The sequence below is a fragment of the Mycetomoellerius zeteki genome, unplaced genomic scaffold, assembly GCF_001594055.1.
Source record: "Mycetomoellerius zeteki isolate Tzet28-1 unplaced genomic scaffold, Tzet1.0 scaffold62, whole genome shotgun sequence".
In the NCBI taxonomy this organism is placed as follows: Eukaryota; Metazoa; Arthropoda; class Insecta; order Hymenoptera; family Formicidae; genus Mycetomoellerius; species Mycetomoellerius zeteki.
Window position 1 is genome coordinate 3208495 of NW_017257632.1, and position 14587 is coordinate 3223081.

Below are 14587 nucleotides of genomic sequence, written 5' to 3' on the forward strand. Positions count from 1 at the left end.
CAGCAGGAAAAGCAGCTTTGTAATTGTTGTACAATTCTTTAATGTAATTGATCTCGCCTTTAATTCCTCACTGGATCTAAATGTGTGAATTAATCATATTAAAGAATCTTACAACAATTGCAAAATTGTTTTTTCTGCTGAATGCAGCTATTATCAATTGATTTGGTATCAATACGATAACTCGCAGAACACAAGCTAACAGTGGATGCTTTCCAGCAAAAGACACAGTGTAAAAACATAGAAACACATAGAAAAACGTAAGACGTAAACAGTAATCGATTAGGCTAATGACAATAGAAAGAATGTAAGGCAATAATCTTACGTTCATGATTGACAGATTCGCTTGTTGGTGACATCTCATTTCTTTATGTTTTTATATATGCCATGGGCACAGTGAATCATTACATCTTTATTTGCCAATGTTAAACAAAGACGAAATGATCAATGTGTTACATTGTGTCTCTTGTTGGAAAGCACCAACATTACATTAACGTCGATAATCTCTTCAACAATGTAACTGTTATAAATAGCATGTGATATCTGTCGCATTATTCGCAGTTTTTATATTTTATCAATATATGACAATTAATATTCTTGTTAAAAATATTTTTCGATGCTTATTAGCATCGAAAAATTATTAAATTGCTTGTACAATTTAATAAGTGATATTACTATTCTGGTTTTGCCACGCTCACGAGTGCGTTTTAAATCCGGAGAAACATTTTCGGCACGCGATATGCAGAATCAAAATGTACATAAATTCACACAAAAAATATGTATTTAAACACTAATTGTAAGATCCGTTCGACCGAATGAATGCAGGGTTCTTCTCATTTAAAATTACATTTATATTGAGTAGGAAATTATAATATTGATGTAATGTGTTACTGTTAGTTCGTGTTCTACGGAAAAATATGATTTAATGCTAACCGTGATCAGAGAAGAGTTTGTAACTCTTTTAATCTTTCATTTCTCTCTTTCTTAATCAGCTCTGCGATTAGTATTCCATCATCCGTTGTATGCCACTCCTTGTGTCCTATCCCGACGTTTACGTCCCGGCCCGTCGTCGCATCGCGCCGCACATACGCCGAGTGTCTAGAAGTCTATTTACAGAAATATACAAAGCGATTACAATTTCGCCCGAGCAAGTTTCGGTGTACCGATGTAAAATTACCGCCTCCCGTTCTCCCGGTCCCCCAGTGTCCCCGTTGCATCGCAAGGAGGGGGTCATCATTTTACATAATATCCTTATGCATATCCATTTCTTTTTCTTTTCTTTTTACACAACGCGATGAACGGCTACTCTGAGGGATCGGTCACTCGTATCAACGAGGCGATTATCGAAATAAAGTACTTTCAGGCTAAGGGTGAATTGCGGGGATCGCGATCTACAGCACAGATTAGAGAGGACGAGAAAGAGAGATTACAAAACGGGATAAAATCAATTATATTCCATTCTCTTTTTAGACTTTTAAGTATTGCAAATTGTATTCTTTCGTTTAGAAATTAATAACACCTGTTAATTTCTAGACCTGTTCTTTTTAGCTGAACTTCTTGCACGGTTCATTTCTTTTTGTTTTCTTCAACGTGGAAAGAAAAGAGATGAACCACACAGGGTTGTCACAAATTCTTCATCCCAAGATTCCATAACTTTTCCCTGATTTTCAAACAAAATTTCATAATTTTTTTATGCTTCTCATATTTTGAAATGTTTTTATTTTTTCTGATTTGGAAACCGTCAAATATTTTGTAGAGAGAACAATGTCAAATAGCAATGTAAATTACTATTAATATTGCTGAGTACTAACACTGCTCGCATTTATTTAGTAGTAATACAAAACTGTAGATGTGATGTATGCATTTTATAAAGTTCTTTAAAGCCAAGAATTTTAATTTTCCAGAAAGTTTTATAAAATTTCCCTGATTGCCGATTTTGTAGCAACTCTGAAGGAGCTAAAAAAGACAGACCTTCTGTTTAACTGAAAGAAAGAATTGGTTTTGAATCATATCATTTAACGCTACCTATTTTATACGCATAGTGGAAGGTATACTTAATTACAGAAACTAGTACTGTAACCAACTTGACTATAAGTCTCTCAAATTGTTATCAATATCTGTTTTCTTCTTTTCAACAGAACGAAGAGCGATTTCACAACTATTAGTTTCTTTTTACGGTGAAAGAATATAACAAATATGACTCAGGACGTGCTTTACAGTTCGTTACAGTGTTTACTTTTTATTATAAATATTTCATTTTATATGTCTCTGGAAGATGTTAATTATCAATTATCAAACGATTATTCGACACGAAAATAATTTGTCAAATTGGCCGTAGGATCTGCTTTGAACTACAATACACTGTTTTTTTCCACTCGAAAGAGACGCGTTGTCGCGAACGTTGGATGATCGATTCGAGCCTTATTTTATGGAAGAAAATCAATTACGCGGGAAATCGCGGAAAATCATATACGTCACATGGCGTGATTATACTTTTTGTTTAGTTGATGATGCCCCCAAGATTTTGTACATTCAACAATCTATTGACAAGGGGAATACTATTTCTAAATACGAAATCGAAGGCCGCGAAATGATAAAATCGACCGATTAATTTATTCTCGTCAATTTATCGAACCCATTCTTTTCAGCATCACTTTCTGTATTTATACTTCTTGCATGTAAATTAAAATAAGAGCACACGTAGTTAAACTTGTTGAAGAAGGAAGAATGAAAGAAGATTCTACGATAAGAAAGTATAGCAGCTACAAGAAATAGATCTATTATCGTAGATCATCTCGTTTCTATTTCGATAAAAGGAAACTTGCAAATATTCTTCTTTATCCTTTCTGAATAACTCTTGGCAATACTAAAAGGACTGACTGCCAAAGTATACTCTTTTGATTTTTCATCTTTGCTCCTCTCCATCATGCTTTTATACATACATGTAATTAATGTAAACTTAACTTTAGCTTAAACTCTGCTCTATATATTGATTCCAAAAATTATGTCTGTCTACCCTTTTAGTTTCAATTCAATCCTTTACCCTTCATAATTAAACAAGCAGTTTCTATTCATTCGTCAATGTATATTCTGGTTCTCTTAATTTAATATTCGCATTATGATCGATTTTGAAGAAAGTCTGGCCATGCTTTTCGTTTAGCACATGACGAGACTTCTTAACAATCTACACTAGTTCCAATATCTTACAGTTATTTACACAGATGTCTATTGTACAGTTTACAAGTCTCTTTCGTGAAAGAAAATTTGCTCATTGTTGCTTTCCTTTTCTTTATTTCTCTCTTTCTGCCTCTCTTTCTCAAAAATTTGCGTGCGTGATGAAACGTTTGGGAGCGAAAGCAACACGTCGATACGTTCGTGTTAGTCGTTACTAATTAAAATTTACACACTTTACTTGTACATACATACATACATACACGCGCATACGGACACATACATACACACAAATACGCGCACACATACGCATGTGGAAATCAAAATTTATCTTTATAGATCGGGTAAATGATCGGTGGTTACCAGTACAGCTTTACTGCAACAAACAGAGCGAAGGCACCTTAAAATATCAAGTGGCGTATTTTCAGTATCCAGCACCTATGATTATTTAGTTTCACCGTTACTGCTTCGAGTGAATAAGTCAGGGGAGTTTGGGCTCAATCGTAAAAAGAGAATTCCTGACTCGAATTTCAAAAAGTATCGCCGATTGATCCCAGCCTCCTTTAAGGGAGAGACATATACGGATCATTCTGCTCTTAATTTGGTCCTTTTTATCTCAGGAACGCACCATTGGGTGTTTTCTTAAGTAATTATCCGCTTGTCGTTTGTCGAATTTCGCGTTTTGGGATTATCTCATTCGCGCGAGTTTTCTTTGTCCCATTCGTCGGTCTCAATCCGCCGAAAAACTCATTAGTCTCGTGCGACAATGAGCGAAAACGAACTTTCGGAAAAGGTTTCCGGGATAGAAAAGTGTCTAAAAAGAAGTCTTTCTCTGTGGGCGAATAGGTTCACCTTTGATGATCTTATTGGATCATTGTTGACTTTAGGCACCTACGAGTCTATGGAACTAGAATTTATGCAATTTTACACACATTCCATCGTTACGGTCAAACGATTTTATACAGTAAATCGTGTGTATCCTCTGCAGCCGCAGATTACTACAGACGTACGCACCTTTTATCTGTGTACACTTTCGTCGTACTCTATTACCCAGTATAAATACATTTTATCTCTTTACTCGTTCTGTTCTCGATTTCTTTTGAGAAAAAATAAAAATAAAAAAAGAAGTTGCTTACGCCGTACAAACGTATTTATTTAGAAGTCACAAAAATTGGTTGAAATTATTTTTAAATAACGCAATTACAACTGAAAATTAAACTTAAATCTTTCTTTTATTTCTCGACTTACAAGCATTTTGTCTCTGTATATTAAAAACGTAACCTGAAGGAACTAATATAAATGTGAAGTGAGAATGAAATAACTATGTTAGAGTTCTAGAAAAGGGTTTACATGTATAACGAAAGCGTAACACAACGTATACATTAACATTCATATTAATGTCTCTCTTATAATAGAATCATAATAACACGTATCATGCTAATACGACAAACTTACAAAATAAAGTATACAAGGCAAACAATATAATTATCATTGTGTATGTACACTGTAACGAAACATATAGTATTTAATAACGAAAAAAAGAAATTTACTGTCGCAAACGAGAGGCACGTTAAATATATACAATGTTCTGTCAAGATCTGATATAAAACTTGATTTTTCTCTGTGGTGTTTAAACGGAACTTGCAGAAATCGTCGATTATTTTACTGACTGGTTTCTTCAAAATAGACAATTTTTAGAACATGATCTAGATAGATCTCGTTTTTAGAATGTTCTTGTCCATGGGCTCAAATAGAGAAAATATCATTAACATTTGTGATATCTGTCGCAATGTTTCACTGTCAAATTATTTTCATCTGCGAAAACAACGAAGTTTGTACGTCTGTTAGTATGGTTTTAATGACTTAGCGAGGGAAAAAAAAGGGACTTTTCCAATTAACTAAAATATATTTTATGCCCCTCGCGAAAAGATGTAAGGATACCTATTGGCGATACCTATCCACCAACTAGCGCGTTAAGATATTCTTAATACTTAGCTATTACTGGGTAAGATAAACTCTCAACAGATAATAAGTGACATTATCAAGTCAATAACTTATCGCGACAATCTTGCGATGTATATACCAAACGTAAAGTCGCGTGCAAAATGTCTTATTCTATGTTCACTACTTTAATTGTCAAGTTTTATATATATATATATATATTATATGTACAAGATATCTCTCATCCTTTATATGACATTCTATAATCTATATGAAATATAAATGGATATTTATATCTTATGTGATATGCAGACAATCTATATAATCATATTACATAAGATATAAAAATTCGATTATAGCACAATCATAGTCGTGCTATTAGAATTGTGAAGAGTACGGCCGCATCGACTGGGAAATCACGATCAAGTTTTCGTAGTATGGACTTGGTTTTATGTCAGCGCAGAATGGCCAATAAAAATCATCATAAATAATTTACGCATAGAATAACGCATATAAATAACTTAAGCGAACTCTCCGCGTGGTAAGATATAATTCGGAAAAGGAAATAACATTTTAATCTATGTACAAGTACACAGCTCCGTCATATTAAATGGGATCAGTTTCTGCGATCACAAATTTGTACACACAAATTTCCTACGCCGCTTATTTGGTCGTCTATACTATAAATATTTGTTTTAATTCTCTCAGCAATGGCGAGACGTCCGGATTTCTTTCGTAGCAAAATAATTTTTGCGAACCTGTATTGGAGGGTGTATGTGTGTTTGAATGTATGTATGTATGTGTGCGTGCGTGTGTATATGTATATATATATATATGTACTTTCTAGAGAACAATACTACTTTTTCGTATTGTTAATTTCTCTGTTCGAGACTAAGGCGAATGCGTGTGTTATGTTCAAATGTATTATGTATGTGTACTATATGTATGTAGTCGCAGGAAGAAGATAGCAAACTCTATCAATCAAGTAAAGGTCCTATCTCTCGTCTTTGGATTGAAACACGGCGATCTCTACTATTAAAAGTACATCTCCCGTGGTCTATAATTTATCCCGTTGTCCCTATCCTCTCGTGCGTTTGGACGCACGGAATGACGATACGATTAGAATTCGCGCTCAAATAAAACACCGGTTTCGTTCCGCCGCGCGCGGATTCACGCCCTTAACGAACGAGTTATACTACAGTCGCTAAAAAATCACCTTTTCACGTGGTTGACACAATAGTGTTCGTCGGTGACAAATGCGTCGAATTTGTCGTTGTTGCTGTTGCGATCGTCGTCGTCGTCGTCGTCGCCGTCGCCGTCGTCGTTGTCGTCGTCGTCGTCATCGTCATCGTCGTCGTCGTCGTTGTCACCGTCGTGCTTACCACGTTGCTCAGCTGCGCACTCGATTCTGAAGTTCGCACGCTCGAGTCCTTTTCCAAACATGGTCTCTTCGCTTCCTTGTGCTCGCTGGACGAGCTGGACTTCCTCTTGTGCTTCGAGCTCGAAGAGTGGGAGCGACTCGACGTCGCGTGGCTGTCCTTACTGGTGTTACTGCCAGACGACCTCTTCTCTCCGTGCCTGTGAGTGCAGTGATGGTCGCAATGGCATTTCTTTCTCCTCTCTTCGGATTTCTTTTCCACATTTTTCGAGCTCATTCGCTCCGATTTTTCAACGGTAGAGTAACCGTGTGATAGCCCAGGAATGCTCAAAGCATCATCCTTGTTGGCGTCATCGGATGCTTTAGATTCGGATTTTAACTGAGTAGGACTCTGATGGTGATGTCGATCGTGCTTTCTCTCCCGTCTCTCGTGATCCCTTCTCTTCTTATGCCTTCGCTCCCTGCAGTCCTTCTCGTCCCTGCTTCTGCATTTTAATTTCGAGTGAGCCGTACCGTGAGATTCGGACGATTTGGGTGAATTTTCATCACTGCTGCCGTTCCTGCTGTTGCTGTGTCTTTCATTCTCCGTAGACGGAGATGTGGAGGATATTACGGACGAGGAATACGAAGAGACACCGATCGTCGTCGATGTCGTTGCTGAATTCTCGCTGCATGAATTACCGTTAGTTGCAAAGTCGCTAGTCTTCTCATTTTTCGCTCTCTCTTTCGCCTCGTCTTCCGCCATTTCAATCAGCGCCTTAACGGCGTTTTCCGTCGCGCATTCCATTTTCGATGTGAATGCTAACACGGTTTCCATCTCAAGCAAATGGCAGTATCTCTCCAGCTTTACAGTGTCATCTTTGAACCATTGCTCGGCGATCTCAAAGCTTTCCTTGTGAATCTTCTCCAGCACCTCCTTCGAGGCTTCCGAAACTTCGGTACGCAGCGACTGGCATACTTCTTCGACATCAGTCTTCGATTTGTAAATAGCTATCTCCAACGCTCTATCCACAACTTCAGTGGCGTATGTTTTGGCAACAGTTTGTCGCTGCATCAATAATTCTTCGTCGAGAATAATTGGAGAAGAATCTTCAGCCCCAGGTGTGTCTACCGATGGAGACAATTCTGAGCTCAATCGTCTCTTGGTCTCCTTCAAGGAAGACGAACCATCAAACTTGGAAACTATTCTCGTTTCTACTACACCGGTCACACTTTCTTTACTTGATATACTCTTACTGTTAGATCTCTCGTGATGACTACAACGATGATCCAACTTGTGACCATTACTATCATATTTTTTCTTCTTACAAGAGTGACAGTTATCAGAACTGCTACTACTGCTACTATGTGTGTGATGACTACTCGACTTGTCACTGCTGCGACGGCGATCCTTGTGTTTTTTCTCGGACCTCTTCTCGTCCCTCTTATCGCTGCTCTGTTTCTGTTCGCTGGTTTCACTCTTGGATGATTTAGTGCTACCAAATGGATCTGATGATTGGTTGTCGCTACCCTCTTCCTTATCCTTTCGTTTGAGTGACGAGTGGCTGGAGTGATGTCGATTCTTGCGATGCTTTCCATGCTGGTCGGATTTCTTCAGATTCCCCTGATATTCGGCTGCTCTCTCCTTCGCCTTCTCGAGAGAATCAATCGATAGTTTCTGATCTAAACGCTGCCGATTCGTATTCTCCTTCTGTTCGTCGCCAACAGCTTCTAGAGGCTTTTTCTCTTTGATACGATGAGCAGATTCGTTTACTACACGACTGTGTCTGATACTCGTACTGTGTTGCGATTCTGGATAATACTGCTTCAGTCTGATGTGCCAAGCAATACTCGAAACAGCTGAAACTGTCCTGAATTGGTGGATAATGTTGCGTGGTAGAAAATATATGTCATTGTCATAAAGATTTATCTTGGCATAACGGACACCTTGGCGACGCAACTGATTCAGCTTTGCGTCCTCCACCCATTGCACGCACTGCGATATCGGCGGCTCATGCAAGTCCAATTGCAATTTCTCGACAAGTTCGGTGAAGTCGCCCGCGTAAAAAGCCACGACATCCTTTGTGATCCTGTTGTATTGAGACGCTTGGCCACCGTGGACGGCTTTCAGTACGCCAACTGCCGCTGTAGTCATTCTGTCCAATCCATGGCCAACATGATCGGCGTGTGCCTTTGTACGATCTTCGAACATGTATTCTCGAGCCTCGCTGAGCCGTGGTAGATACTGCAAATTCCTCAACTCGTTAATGCCCGTTCTGCGTCGTTTATACGGGCTTTTGTTTATGTCAGCTGTTGGTACTAGCTGTTCGCCTGGTCGGATCCACAAGATAGGACCGTCGTTTGACTCTTGCGGTGTATCCATCTTCACGACGGACAGAGGTCCCCAAGGCATTGTCTAGGATATAATATGATTTCATTAACAAATGTATAATAAATCAGGGTTGTCACAGAAAATGAATTTTAAAATTCTCTGACTTTTCCAAGTTTTCTAGATAAAAATGGGAAATTTCTATGATCAATATAAAATATGTAAAAATTTTAACATAATAAAATATGTAAAAAATTTTAACATTTAAAATCAAGGATTGTAAGAAAGCTAGCTTATATTATTAAAAATGCAAAAGAAGCTTAGTAGCATAATAAAATTTTGGGGGCAAATTCAAGCCAACAAAAAATGAATTAGTATTGGAAAAAAGAATTATGCAGTTATGACGAAAGAGTGATCAAATAAAATTACTGAATAAAATATAAATTTTAATTATTTTTTAAAAATCGTTTGAAGTGCACGAGTTTTGAATGTATTTTACTATAAACATCAGATATGATATTTAAAAAATTATAAAAATTATTTTTGGAATAGAGGGAGCAGTTTAAGGGAATAGCGAGCAAAGTTCAAAATTCCAGTAGTCTCTTTTATATTTTCTTCTGACTTTTCCCAGTTTTCCAGGTCTTTTCCAGGTGGCAAATCTGATAAATATATATATATGGATCTACAATGTACTTACCATTTTTAGAAACGGATTTTCTTCTAATTTTTGTAATAGATCTGGAAAATATCCACCAACTTCTTCGTGAACAGTACCCACTAGACTTATTTGATGCAACGGTCCGTATCTAATAGTACCGTTACTATAAGCTTTACAAACTTGATCTTTATATTGAGCCATTGTGGTTGTTTCTATATCACTGTTTCTACCTAACACCCCGTTTTTTACAGTCAACGTGGAATAATTATTCGCCATATAGTCCAGAAGATCAGGTAGGTATGCAGCTGCATTATGTACTATACCCATAACATGATGAGCATTTCCATTCTCGTCTTCACCGAAAACCACCTAAGAAATATAAACAGACTTTATATATTAAGAATTAACTGTGCGCACAAAACTAAAAAAAAGTTTTGATTAAAGTCATATAAAGCTCCAATTTATCATTTTATTACAACATTAAATCGTATTTACGTACTTTGAAATACTCTTGTGCCAATTCTTGCATTTGCTCATTTGTTAAAGTACCAATTTCATCCTGAAACATATGGACAACTGTTGCACCACCATTAGGATACGTTTCTATATGGATGAATTTTTTGTACTTTAGGCCTTCCAGTAATTCCTTTTTCGTCACCGGATTGTTTAGCATCTTATAGTTTTTTGTTTGTAGGTTTAACCTTAAGTTTTCATTGACTGATTTCGAGAAAGGGAGAACCTTGCTGCTCAATGAAGACAAAACATGACGATCCCGTTTGCATTGTACACCAATGCTTGCTCGTTTAATTCCTTTGCGTTTGTGACATCGTGAACAATATCGTCTGTCTTCTTTCGAGCGTTTCTCTCTTGAAGACGAATGCAAACTGGAAGATGGATTAGCAATGGAATCTGTGGATTTGTCGTGAAATTCTATTGCCAATTTCTTTCTATTCGATTCTATCTCTGAAAAATTATCTTTTGTCCATTCGGATTTAATTTGAAAAGTTTCCTGCAAATCTGCAAATTCTTTCTTAATCTCAATAGGCTCTGCTGTCAGTTCTTTGTTTGTAACATCTTCTCCGGCAACCTCTCGCTCCTCGCTCAATTCTGTTTTTATAACTTGTGAATCATTTGTTTTCTTCGGCGACGAACAAAATAAATTATCAGCTATTTTATCCATACACGTGACCGCGTTCTTTTCAGTATTCTCTTCGTTATATTTTGCTGTGTCCATAATAACTGTAGAATTCGCTGACATCATACTAATGGGAAATGTTGTATCTTGACTGTGAGGATGAGGACTGACAGAAACTCTCGGAGGATAGTCTGGACTCCTCGGACTACTAATCACTTCGCCATTACTTTGTGGACTTTCTCCCAACTGTGGGGTGTTACTGGAGAAATTTACACATCCTTCTAATTTTGTTTTCGTGGATAATATGTGCATGTCTCCAGATAACATTGTGTCGTTGTTACATGTGGAATCGGTCTAAACAAAAAAAAAGTTAATTAGATAACGATTGCCTTGATTGCATCATTTATATAATATAATTAAACGTAAGAATTGTACTGTCAATGATATGTCAGTATAGAATGCATAATACAAAAAATATCTTACAAAAATTGTATGATACATACATGTGTAATATGTTCTGGATCCTTGGAAGTTTTTACTACATCATTGTTGCAATGATCTGGACTTCCTGCATCATACATATATCATTTTATTTAATAATTGTAATAAATAATATAGTCCTTGATTTTACATTAAGTTGAAAGTGAAAAGTTTTGAGTAAAGGAGTACGAGATAAATAATGATCTGTTTTAAGAACCTAATTTTCAATTTAAAAAAATATTATTTCTCTTTTTACGAGAACTATCATTACAGATTCTATTCTCGTTATTGCATTAATAACAAAAATTAGCATTTTTTTCCTTTTATTCTTTAAAAGTTGATAAAAACATACACAAATATATGGTAGTATTTCAGCCAAATGCAATAATAATTATTATTATAAAAATAATTCTAATCTATTTAATTTGTTCTTATATTAATTCTGTAGAGAAGAAATAAAATACTTTCTCTTATAGCATAAAGCTTGCGGGACACGATGCTTGTTTTCCTGCTGGATCAGAATCTTGCCATCGTATTGATTACGGTACTGACAGTGTCTGCATCATAGCCAATACGATAGCAAGAATTTATTCTAACTAGCAATCCAGCAAGAAAACAATCATTAACAGATTTTTTATAAACATGTCTCTTAATAATTATTTAGTAATTACTATACATATCAAATCCAGCACAAATTTATTTTCATTGTTACTCAACTACATTTTGTCTGTATTGAATATAATCTATGGATTAGAACATTGGAATGCGAAGCTTTGAAAGTAGCTGTCAGACCACTAGAATAAATACATCCCGGCGTTATAAACGACATAGATATCAAACAGCTACCGCCACTACCGGTCGCTTGAAAATACCTTCCTAGGGCTTCACGCAACAAGGAATAATACGAAAGGAGAAATTACCGTCTGGCTCTCCTGGAAGACGAGCAGTGTCGTCCAGGTCACTATCATGACGAGACATGCTGCGCCTCTGAGAGGACGGTTGGTGCGTTTCGTTGTCAGGCTCGCTGCTCGCAACCAGTTGAGCCACATCACCAGACGAGCTCGCAAGGCCCGTGTTTCTCTGTAACGCGTGCCCTTCCGTGTTCGTGTGATCCGTGTGAAACGGTGACGCTGCAGGGAGACCCGTGGGCGTCCTCGGCGAATTATGCGCGGGATCGCTCGCGCCTTCGTCCGTCTCCTCGACGACGATACGCGCCGCCGTCCTGGATGACGCAACACCCACTGTTTCGCTCCCAACTGACTCGATTGCCCGCTGGCTTGTATTATTTACATCATATCCTACGTTTGACACGATACCCGCACCATCCTCGGATGCCATCTTGGTTCCGTGAGCGACATCCCGGACGCGATGATACTACGCGGACGCCGATTGGCGGTCGCGTTTACCGGCGACGGCGCATGCCGACCGCCATTCGCTCGCGCCGACGCCGTTGAGTGGGGGCCGCGCCAATAGACGGCCCGGTTCTATCAGTATGAGAGGGACATTTTTATCCGCCGGAACGCCGGAATCTTTGGGAGTCTTCGATCTCCAAACCACGTAGTTTTCCGCGAAACTTTTCCATTTTTATCGCCAGCGACGACACGCGAAATTGATGCGTGAAGACTGGAAATATGATACCGGATATCATTTCCCACAATCCTCGTGAAGATTTCCAGCTGTCCTGAGTCAACCAAGATCAACCAAAATCAACACTCGATACTCTGCTTACGATACGTGCTTTTGCGCGGGCGGAACAAGCGAATGAGTCAGTACTTATTACAACACAGACCATTCCAGCAAGATTGTAGTAAACATTGCAGCAATATTGCTGCAAGCTTTTGTATTGTATGGGTACTGATAAAAATTTATAAAAAATTAATTCCTTTTGAATTTGCAATAATTGTGGATTTGTAATCGCGTAACTTTTTAGTAAACTAACTTAATTATGAAAGTCCGACAACCATATCGGCACGCAATTATCATTTCTGAAATTAATTCATTTAAAATGAATTTACAATAGTTCAACATCTTAACGTTCTGACCGTTATGGCGCTTCTTAATTTAAAATTATTATGTTTAACATTAGCGGTCTTTCAATCTTATTATTATAACTTAATTATATTTTCTTGATATTGTATTATCTACGTTTTGAAAATTTAATCTTTCACGGTCTACAAATCCTCAAAATTAAAATTTTAAGAATTCTTGAAATTTCAGTTCTTGGAATTTAATTGATCAGTGTCATCTCTTACTTGAATATATTTCCCCGATGCTTTCGTTGATTCCAATGAATCTAAAATTTTGTCGATAATAAATATTAATGACAAAATTGCGTTATTATCGATAATTGGAATGGCAAAGTATGTCACAACTTTAATCAACGATCGTTGATTATACTTAAAAGTTTCAATCGTGGAAATCTATTGCCAAAATATCAAAGAAATATAACAAATAAGAGATGAATAAGTTAAAATTTAAAAACTATGTTTGCAATTATTACAATTTCAAATATTAAGACATTTACGTATTACAGTCAATAGGAATATAACACGGAATACATAATGCAAAAGACATAAGAAAATGAATCAATCAGATCCTTTGTTTTCTTCCTTTCTATGAAATAAAAAACTATGGTTGATTTTTTTATGCCTTATGCATTGTATATTATGTGCAAATTAGGGTCTGTGCTGCAGCCTTAAGTTACATATTTATATTATACATTTATAGACTTTTAAATAAAGATATTTCGTGAAAAAGAATATTAATATTCGCAAGATCCGTATTTTTATATTATATAACATTATATATGTATATGAATCTTGTTATATTTAAGCTATAATTGTTAAAACATACATTTTACTTACTCGATTCCAAGCTAAAGTATTCATTTATAAAATTTATAAAATAATAGCTTGTGAGATTGAAGAGCAAAATTTACATTGTTTAATAATAATTGTAAAAAAATTATAGCCGTACAGCTATATGACAATAAATTGAGCATGTATTAATTATCATTTTGTTATTGCTCGTTATATTATTAAATCATGTAGCCAGATTTATTTGCAGACGTTCTAATTGTAAATGGGACCTTAAAAGCTGGACTATGCAGTAGAACTTGATCAAACGAATTATTTTAATTTTAGTGTGTCTTAAATTGTCTCAGTTTAATTTTTAGTCTTTGATTTTCAATCTTCATGCAATGATCAATTTAATACAAATTTTATGTGGATTATTCGTCTTTAGGTTTGTTCGCGTCGCATGCTTCAACATGTTCCAATATTGGGTGGTGTTCCAAATTTACTGCCAACACTGAAAATGCGACAGTTTACGTTACGTGCATTATAGATTTTCAGTACAGGCAGTCAATTTTGGAACATAGCCATCCTCCTACCATAGCATTACTTCCTACTCACTCCAACGCACTTGGTAGAGTGAGCAGGAGATATGGTTGGAGTATGTTGGAGCTTGCGACGCGACAAAATGCTGGATTCACACTGCATCCGATTTTCGTCGTACGAC

General features: G+C 36.7%; 1 protein-coding gene across 1 annotated transcript; it reads right to left on the minus strand.

The window, feature by feature from the left end:
• Positions 1-5484: 5484 nt before the first annotated feature.
• Positions 5485-12406, minus strand: LOC108728654 (uncharacterized). The gene is made up of 5 exons (XM_018457359.1): positions 11989-12406; positions 11092-11156; positions 9953-10942; positions 9493-9822; positions 5485-8882 (listed from the first exon to the last, which is right to left on the minus strand). The coding sequence occupies exons 1-5, from the start codon at positions 12404-12406 to the stop codon at positions 6330-6332; spliced, it is 4356 nt and encodes a 1451-aa protein (XP_018312861.1). The 3' UTR covers positions 5485-6329.
• Between the last annotated feature and the right edge of the window lie 2181 nt (positions 12407-14587).